Consider the following 10275-nt stretch of genomic DNA (forward strand, 5'->3'; position numbering starts at 1 on the left):
GTGATTAAGTTTGCATAAGCACAGTGTACTTGCCGTTATTTTTCGTTGACATTGCACTCTTTCGCCTCGGCTGCGATACGAGCACGTCCATAATAATCGTACCGGTGTGCAACAATTCATACGCGTGTATTATTTGAGTACCATAATATAATTCTGTGACAGTTTATTAAAGTTGCAAGTGCTGTGCTCAACAAATAAGACTTATTCCAAGTTTTGTGTCTGCGCTAAAGCATACATTTACTTTACTCTTGTAATCGCGCTCGCACCAACAACTTTGAACTCTATCGTGCTACTCTTGTGCTGTACTCGTCATGGCGAATTTAGATGCTAGTGCAGTTGCGCCCGAAGATCGCGTGTGGTTTTATAAGCTCAAGGTACAGTCGGTGCTTTAATGCTCTTGCCGATCACAGTGACAGCACTTTAAATATTCTTCTGGAACATATCGACAAGCTAAGCAACTCCATGAAATTGAAATTAACTAGAAATGGGACAACTCAGAGATGGCTCTTCAGATACCCAGATATGAAGAAGTCTCCTTGTTTCTTGAGCTTCGTTGCCGTACTTTGGAATCAATGAAATTTGCTCTAACAAACTATTCGTCAAGTAAGCCGATGAATTCTTGCAGTAAGGCTGCTACCAGCAGATCAGCATTTCTCCTAACCGGCCACAGTACGCACAGTTGCAGTTTTTGTAATGATCTTGAGCACACAATCTACAAATGCCCAAGATTCGTAAACTTGTCAAATCAAGCTGATGCCTGGACTTCCATTGTTACAGACGACTCATCTTGATTGGGTTGTATCAGGTGGCGAGGCTCGCAGCCACAACTCCGTGCTAATAGCTTCAAAGGCGCCTTCGGATTCGATTGCAGACTCCTGTGCTGATATCAAGTTGGACAGTCTCGCTCGTCGCTTTTGGGAAGTTGAGCGCTACAGCGATTCTATTGTAAAGATCGGCAAGGAAGACTCAGACTGCGAAGCGCATTTTGCGAGGCATTACAATCGATTGGCTAGTGGTCAATATACAATACGTCTGCCTCTTAAGCTTAGTTGCGAACTTCTTGGAGATTCTTATGAGCAAGCGCGTCATCGGTTTCTCAATTTGGAGAAGAAATTAAGTCGTTTGCCGCATATAAAGTCTGAATACTTAGCATTTCTGAATTTCATTTCATCTATGCAGATATTTTCCTCCTTATCGTTGCGTTCTGAAGGAAGATAGCACAACAAGCTTCGCGTCGTCTTTGATGGATTAGCATCTACCACAACTGGGCATTCGTTGAATGACATTCTACTGTCAGGTCCCAACATTCAGCCGAAATTGGTCGACATTACTGCGCTTCCGATCTTATCCAGTTGCACTCACCGGCGATATTTGCAAAATGTATCGTTGCATGAAGGTATCTGAGCCGGATAGCTATCTGCAATGTATTTTATGGAGGAATTCGCCAGATGATGAGTTGGAAGTTTTCAGGCTTGATACGGTCACATATGGAACAAAACCAGCGTCATTCTTGTCTGTGCGCGCCATGCATCAGATTGCCGTAGATGAAAGGAACGCATTCCCAGTCGGGTCCGACGTACTGGTTCGCGATTTCTATGTTGATGATTTGATTAGTGGAGGAAATTCATTCGAAGAAGCAAGACTTGTTATGCAAGAGACAGCTGGAATCTTGGCATGCGGGTAGTTTAAATTGAGAAAGTGGTGTTCAAGCCATCCCATGGTACTGGGCAGTGTAGCAGACTGCGACAAGGAATCGCTCATTAGGTTCAATGATGGCAGCGACATTACAAAGACACTTGGCCTTGCATGGGCTCCAGCATCTGATCAACTTCTTTTCTCATAGCTAGCCCTGAATTCAGCCTCTAAGCCCTCCAGGCGCTCTGTTCTCTAGTCTATTGCTCGGTTTTACGATCCCCTCGGTATGGTCGGCCCAGTAATAACGGAGGCTAAAATCTTCTTGCAACAACTCTGGAGGCACAAACTTGATTGGGAGGAGAGTCTTCCGTCTACATGTCACACTGCATGGCTAACCATTTGCAGCAACTGAAGCTGGCGAGATTAGAAGAGCTACAAATAAGCTGTGCTTGCTGCCCCTTAAGGATTCTGTTGAAGACTAAGTCTTCAAGGGGGGAGGATGTTGGGCTTAGCAATCATCGCTTCATTGTAATTAAGAGCGGCAGTTCATAGAATATGTTAGCATTTAAGAGAAGTTGTAACGGAGATCACGCTCTCCCTTTTGCGTTGTCTCTTTCTCCCACGCAGTATGCAATTAACTCTTGTTTAGAGCAGATGCAGTGTTAGATTGACTATTACATACATAGTAGCGGACAGCACGACAGCCTAGTCGCATGCTCACGTCTATCACATTAACTCTGTAAACTCTAATAATCACAAATAAACTAATCGTCAAATAAATCCAATCGTTTAATAATTCAAAGTTATTCGAAAAATCTCGATAGCTCAACTAGCCTTCAAATACATATACGCATATGTATACATACATAAGTATATATGTAAATATGTATACATAAGTCTGCATAGCATCAAGCAATCCAGTCTTGTACACGCGCTCATTGTATGTATGTATATATATTTGTGTATGTATGCACACATAAATACTCCAGCATATTCCAAAAATCTCGTTGCGATTGATTTGTTTAGCATCAAGCAATCCAGTCTTGTACACGCGCTCATTTGTATGTATGTATATATATGTGTGTATGTATGCACACATAAATACTCTAGCATATTCCAAAAATCTCGTTGCGATTGATTTGTTTTTGCATTGTTTTTGAATTTCCAGCCGCTACACTGGCTTTCCTTTGCTATATGGTGTCATAACAATAATGTGATTTTGATTTAATTACTGTTGTGCGAAACGACGGTGGTGCTGTAGGCAGAAGCGCCGGCGATCTTCATTTTAATTATATTGACAAACATGCGATTTGGTTTGGGTGCGAGTACGAATCCCGCTGAATTTTTTTTTTTTTTTTTGTAAATTGCAAATTTTTGTTATTTTAGCTTCTTTTATATTTTATTAATTTCATAAAAATATTTCCTTCCGTATTATGAATATCTATTAAGCTTATATATACATATGTACAAATACATAAATAGATGGCTGAAGCATGCAAATGCTGCGATTCGGGCACTATAAATGTTGATTGCCACGCCCATAGAAAGAGCAACCGGTAACCTAAATGCAAAATTTGAATTCTTACCCTCAAAAAATGTGAAAATAACAGTGTTTTTTTTTTTATTTGCCACGCCCCTAAAGAGGCGTTAAAATTATTTTTGGGGCATCGATAGAGGAGGCTACCAGTAACTCAACTATCCAAATTTAAAGCTCCTAGCTCTTAAGCTGTAGGAGATATAAGCTTTTGAGGTTTGCCACGCCCCCTATGGGCGGACATATATCTACCATAGCTTGTTGGACTTGGGTGGTCAACCCGAGTATATATACCAACTTTCAGCTCTCTAGCATCAATAGTGCCTAAAATATAGCAGAATTCGAAAAATCAGTATTACTCAAGGTCCGATTTGCCACGCCCCTAGTAGGCGTAGATATATAATTTTTTCAGCTATCTTTATAGAATTAAAGCATCAGCTTACATGCAAAATCTCAGCATTCTAGGTTTACAACTTTAACAGATACAGTTTTATCCGAATTGCCACGCCCCCAATGGGCGGAGATATATCCGCCATAGCTTGTGATTTTGGGTGGTCGACGTGGACCTACATACCAAATTTCAGCTTTCTAGCTCTTTAACAAACATGATGTCTGGTATATCGGAAAATGCACTTTCCGATTTTCCATGTTCCTAATGGGCTAATCGGGAAAATTTTTACACTTTATAAATCGGAGATATACACGAGTATGTGTTCGAAATTTCTAGCTTCAATAGCGCCGAAATAGTCTGCGTCCATACGGACAGACGGACGGGGGGATAGACGGACGGACAGCAAGACGGATATTGCACAAAACGAATATACTCATTTCACTTTCTTGAATGAGTATAATTATTAATTAAAATCTTAAACATCCATAGAGCAGAAGCAGAAATACAGACCATTAACGCCTTTTACAAATATGTGCGTGGAGGGATGGATATACGGATGGGGAGTAAATTTTACCAAATAACGAAATTCTATAAAGTGCATATGAATCTAAATTTCAAATTTGGCGACTGATCTTCGATAGTGTTTAAAATCGATAACAAAATAACGGGAAGAGCTATCGATTTTTGATGAAAAGCTCAAAATACGCGTGTTATACACAAATTAGGAAAACAAGTAAGAAAGCTCTAGTCGAGATTGCTCGACTACGAGATCCCCTGAATCCTTCGAGCAATAGCTATTTCAATCAATTTTCGCGTCTTTCTGCTTACAAAAGTATGTAGCAAAAGTCAAAGCAAAAGTCTCTAGTTCTTAAAATAAGTTTTTTAGAAATTGTGAGGGAAGTGAGCACAGTAAATCTGAAGTCTTCAGGTCTACACGTGTTCAAATTAGGCTGAAAAAAGACGAAATCAATTTCTCGATCATTCTCGATAAAAAAGTTATCGGATGAGTTATCGAAAAAATATGATAAACTTATTCTGTGTATGGAATACAAGAGTATGCTACGCCGTTTTTCGATTATTGTTGATAAATGATTGATGTCCAACAACATCTTGGAAGATTCAAATGAACTATAACAACTTCAACAAACAAGCTGGGTCAACAAGCTTCTTTGTTGTTCATTTGACCTCTGTGACTGCCTAGCAATACACCGCAGCTACCTGATCAGATTGTCAACGCAACTATGACGCAGAATAATTCGTCAACTACACTCCAGCAGTCTCTCTCCGCAAAATTCTACGGAACAGCAGCAATAAACTATGACTACAGCCTGTGTGAAGGCATTGAATGTCAACAACAATTATAAATTAAGACTATTATTAAAATTTTTTTAATACTGACCGATATAGCGCATGGCTTGTAAAGCCATGTAAATACTAGACAGGAAGACCACTGCGTTAGGGATAATAACAAATATATGAGCAACAACATTAACGATTCCTGGCATTACCCTATCTGTCGTCTCTCCTTGAAAGCAATTTTCTATACCCTGAACTAGGGATGTAAAACTATCGATAGTGAGGCCATCGATTTTTTCCCCATCCGATAGTGAAAACCATCGATATAATCGATAGTACTATCGAAAACTTAAAATAATTACAATTTAATCCATTTTTTCTTAAAGTCTGCATATATAGAACGGTACTAAAAAATGTTTCTGACTGCATTTACAGATATTATTTATAACTGTTGTATATTTATATAAAATGAAAACAAAAACCAATATTTGAAGCAACTTAAAAATAGACTCATTCATAATTGATCGATTGTTTTGCATCCCTACCCTGAGCCCATTGAAAATGGGAAATCAGGGTTTTTTGCTAGAAGTATGTAACAGGCAGAAGAAGGCGTGGTAGACCCCATAAAGTATATATATTCTTGATCAGGGCGACGAGCTGAGTCGATTTATCCGTGTCTGTCCGCATGTTTGAACGCATGGATCTCTGAAGAAATAAAAGCTAGAGACTTGACATTTTTCCTAGGTCCCTGTATACCACGCGCACATTCTTCAAAAACCGATAACTTGTTTCGCTATCTTGTTATCGATTAAAACATTATCGAAAACCACTAATAAATTTATAACTGCTACACTTGGCAAACGGTTTGAAGAGTTCAGTATACTGTTCACACATAAGGGAAGAACGGCAGTCTAACGCGAAGAAATTTCAATTTTCGTGAGCTACTGCTTGTGCTCACTTGCATACATACATATATACATACATATACATACATACATATGACCATATCGGTCGAACGCATGAAGCGAAATGATTTTGCTGTCGTATATTTTTGTAGCCCGAGCCGAGTTATTCGATGTTGTCTGGGGTGCTAACGCTCGAAAAAAAAGTGTGAAAGCTGATTTACACTACTTGTCCGGTCGATGTGTCCTATGGTTAGTGATTATACACTGCGCGTCATCAGGATACTGCCCCTTTACACTCAACCTCAAAGCTAAACCATCCGAACTTCATCTTTAATTTCTTTTTTTTTTTTTTTTTTTGTATTGTACATCTATTTCTCTCTAATATAAAAAAAAAAAAAAACAATGGCTACTATAACAATAGGGAATAATTTTTAATAATCTGATGGCCAAATTTTTACATTTTATTTTTTTTGTACATTTTGTAAAAAAATTTGGTCATCAGATTAGCGCCCCTACGATAAATTTAATTGATTTAAGTTGATGACCAAAAATAACAACTGTATATACATATATTAAGTTATTATTATTTTTTAGTAATATTAGTAGTGCGTAGTGCCGCCTTTGTTTCAAAAGTTGTTTAATATAATCACTGACCAGAGAACACATACATGTAGAAAAAAATTTTCTACAGCAGAAAATGTTAAGTTGGTCGACCACTATACTTCGTATTTGCTCGGCTCGGTCGCTGGAGGTTCGAGCAGTGAAAATATTGCACGACAAAGTCAGTGCGCTTCAAGCGCTCAAACGAAATGGTCTCATTCTTATATGAAGCACAGCTATGCGCTATTTGTCCTACTCTCTCTATCTCTCTATCTCGCTCTCTCTCTATGGTCTCTCAAATCACCGACCTCAGCAGCGCACAAAAATTGAAATTTGTTCGCGACGATCCCATCTCTTTCCTTTTGAGTAAAAGGTATACCTAAATCATAAAAGCGTTTGTCAGGCTCATGCAAACAAAATGTAGCGTTTCGATGGATATTCGTTGGAAAGGGCATGAAAGCGTTGATACGCATAAAGAATATGATTTCGCGACGGGCAAGTACACACATACTTGCAGTCTCTGGAAACATGTGTGAGTATTTGTGGCCTATGTGCGTAACTCTTGCTGCCTTTGCTATGCTTCATATAAGAATGTGACCATTTCGTTTGAGCGCTTGCAGCGCACTGACTTTGTCGTGCAATATTTTCACTGCTCGAACCTCCAGCGACCAAACCGAGCAAATACGAAGTATAGTGGTCGACCAACGTAACATTTTCTGCTGTAGAAAAATTTGTTCTACATGTCTAGTCTATATTTTCTCTGGTCAGTGATATAATTCAAGGATATTGTTGACCAAGTGTGTTCAATACCTTCGATTAACTCTGTTTTTGTACTATACTGCTTTCCGGACTCATACAATTTCCTGACCAACCATCCCCAGACGGTTTTAATGATATTAAGGTCGAGTGAGTATGGTGGCTAGTCTGGTGGTCTGAATTGGGCCATTATCATGCTGGAAAATCTACTGAAGGTTTTCTGACAGGTTTTAGAAATGCAGAGCAGCAGTTGCAAACACGTTGTTATAGTCCCATGCGTTCATGCGCGATGTCAAAAATTGAAGCTTGCAAGTGCCGTAGTAAGATATTGCTGCAATGGCACACCATCCCCCCGGTGCGCGGCTTGGCAACCGTTCCAAATAATGTTCTTGTACATATGCGTAGGTCATGGAAATTGTAATTATAGCCATCAGTTTCTTCCAAATTCAATGTTTCTCATCAGAAAAGACAACATGCTGCCATTGGGTAGACCACGTCATGTTTGCCGGGGCAAAATTAATGCGTATTTCTTTTCTCATATTGACTGGTGTCTTTTTTTTTTTTTTTTTTTTTTTTTTTTTTTTTTTTTTGCATATCCTGAACCCATTGAAAATGGGAACACAGGGTAAAATGGTTAGGTTGAAATGTTTGTAACAGGCAGAAGGAGACGTGGCAGACCCCATAAAGTATATATATTCTTCATCAGGGTGACGAGCTGAGTCGAGTCAAATTTCCTCATATTCATATTCATGGTAACAAGTAACAAGTAACCGCCTGTGTGATACTCGTCTACTATTTTAGCCTCACTTAAATCGTTCAAATGAATGTGTCGTTTGGAAGCAACAAAATGTATCGGTGGAATCGGGTATTCCCACTTCATATTTTAAATGCTAGTGAATAATCGATTTTCTACAGCCCCAGTATACATATGTTACAACTTCCGTGTTTTTAACTTCAATAACGTACAAATGGTTTGCAGTCATACAATCGGAAAGCAAGACGGACATTGCTCAAAACCAATATTAGTTCTTCCCTTTTGAATAGAGTATAATCAAAATTATGACGAGTTATCTAGATCGGATAAGTAATTTTTCTTCATTAATTTATCTGGTTGCTGTTAAAGGTTACTTTTATTTATATAACTAATTAGTCGTAAATGTTTTATAAATATGGTTTTAACTTACGCCTGTTGCGAATCGTCCAGAAAGTTTAAGTTCTTGCTATTATCTCGAGCATTTATCAAAAGGGAACAGGAGAGTAGAAACGTATCGTACAGTTGGTGATCTCGGTAAGATGTGGCTATCTTACGGTTTTTAGAAAATGACAAGTGTGCATCTAGCTCCACAATTGAATTCATTTCTGTTACCAACTGCGACAGAATTTGTACGCCAATAGTACAATGCTCAACCGAGCCCTATTTAAATAAACAAGTGCATTGCTTATAAGGATGGATAGCATTTTTAATATTTACGTACCTGTAAAAACTTTTTTACGTCCTCAAGTATGTTTTGAAAGATGAATTCTCCCTTACATGAATCAAACCATCCATATTTTGTAATTTTTGCTAAAAGTGTTACAAGTGCTTGTACTACAAAGTGTTGCAAATTAAGTCTGGTTGCCAAATAGTTGAGGGCATAGCTGCGAATATCAATTCGTTGTCCGAGAGTTATACCTTGAATGAGTTTTGTGAGGGTAGAAGCTGCAAGAAGTTGGGCATAACTGGAATCAGCTCGATCTAACAGCAACTGGCATTTTGGTAAAGCATCGTTGCTATTAACAAATATCGCCAGTCTCTTTTCAGCATCAGCACGTATGTTTGCATCTGTCGCTTCATAAAGCTGCTTGCACAATATTTCCAATTGTTGGATTTCCTACATCAAATAAATTATTACAAATTACAATAAGAAAGTTCTTGTTAATTGCAAATTCATTTTTAGTTTCACATAAAATACACGCTCTCGACTTAAATTTAAAAAATGCAAATTAATGTAAATACATACATATGTATATGTAAATAGATATATGTATATGCATGTACATGTGCAAATATGTATGTATGTATGTATGTACATATGTATGTTTGAGTATCCAATTGACGATATCTTATACCAAGTCTTAAAAGTTTGAGCAGTCAGTAGTCATATGTATGTATGAACATAAAAACGAAAATGAATTACTAAGCATGTATTTACATACATATTTCTATGTAAATTCATACATATTTTTCAATCTTCATAATACTAAACCATTTTCATCTTAAATAACTAAACATCAATGCTAATTTACTACAACGTATTTTGTTTTTCTAATAGACCAATAAAATAATTATAAATTTACCATAATGCTTTATTAGCTTTTTTTGTAGTTCTTAATGGTTAAATAATTAATGGGGTTTTAATGATTGTCTACGACAGATCCAAGCAAAATAGGTTGTTTTCTTAAGCGTTGCACTGTTTAAAAATTCAACTACAGCAAAGTCCCTTCTTTAAGTACGAATTAAATTAAAATTCTAAACTGAAAGTACCTAAATTGAACTCGCCTATTACTAAGTTTATATACAGTGATGCTAATCTAGCTATTTTCAAGCCAACTCTATCATTAAATGACTTTTGTACTGCTATCAAGGTCTATGCCAAGACTACTATCACTAACCAGAGAACACATAGACATTTAGAACATACTTTTCTACGGCAGAGTATGTTAAGTTGGTGGACCATTATACTTCGTATTTGATAGGCTCGGTCGATGGAGGTTCGAGCAGTGAAAATATTGCACGACAAAGTCAGTGCGCTGCAAGCGCTCAAACAAAATGGTCTCATTCTTATATGAAGCACAGCTATGCGCTATTTGTCCTACTCTCTCTCTCTCTCTCTCTCTCTCTATCTCTCTCTCTCTATGGTCTCTCAAATCACCGAACTCAGCAGCGCACAAAAATTAAATTTTGTTCGCGACGATCCCAACTCTTTCCTTTTAAGTGAAGGCTATACCGAAATCATAAAAGCGTTTGTCACTAAATCATAAAAGCGTTTGTCAGGCTCATGCAAACAAAATGTAACGTTTCGATGGATATTCGTGGGAAGGGTATGAAATCGTTGATGCGCATAAAAAATATGATTTCGCGATAGACAGCAAACACGCTTGCAGTCTCTGGAAACATG

At 37.8% G+C, this 10275-nt stretch overlaps 1 protein-coding gene across 3 annotated transcripts in view; it reads right to left on the minus strand.

Moving 5' to 3' along the window:
- Ranbp16 (Ran-binding protein 16) overlaps positions 1 to 9650 on the minus strand; it is a 28894-nt gene extending 19244 nt beyond the window's left edge. Inside the window, exons 1-4 of one of the 3 annotated variants that reach the window (XM_089476027.1) lie at positions 9455 to 9650; positions 8790 to 8988; positions 8593 to 8681; positions 8302 to 8531 (exon numbers count right to left, since the gene is read on the minus strand). In XM_089476027.1, coding sequence (XP_089332153.1) covers positions 8302 to 8531; positions 8593 to 8681; positions 8790 to 8988; positions 9455 to 9457 — 521 coding nt within the window. In that variant the 5' untranslated portion in view covers positions 9458 to 9650. Of the gene's footprint in view, positions 1 to 8301; positions 8532 to 8592; positions 8989 to 9454 lie in introns of all 3 variants that reach the window. The other 2 variants (XM_089476026.1, XM_089476028.1) reach the window with 2 other exon arrangements.
- Positions 9651 to 10275: the final 625 nt, after the last annotated feature.

This window comes from Drosophila arizonae, chromosome X (assembly GCF_054131065.1).
Source record: "Drosophila arizonae isolate 15081-1271.41 chromosome X, UAZ_ARI_1.0, whole genome shotgun sequence".
NCBI classification, from domain to species: domain Eukaryota; kingdom Metazoa; phylum Arthropoda; class Insecta; order Diptera; family Drosophilidae; genus Drosophila; species Drosophila arizonae.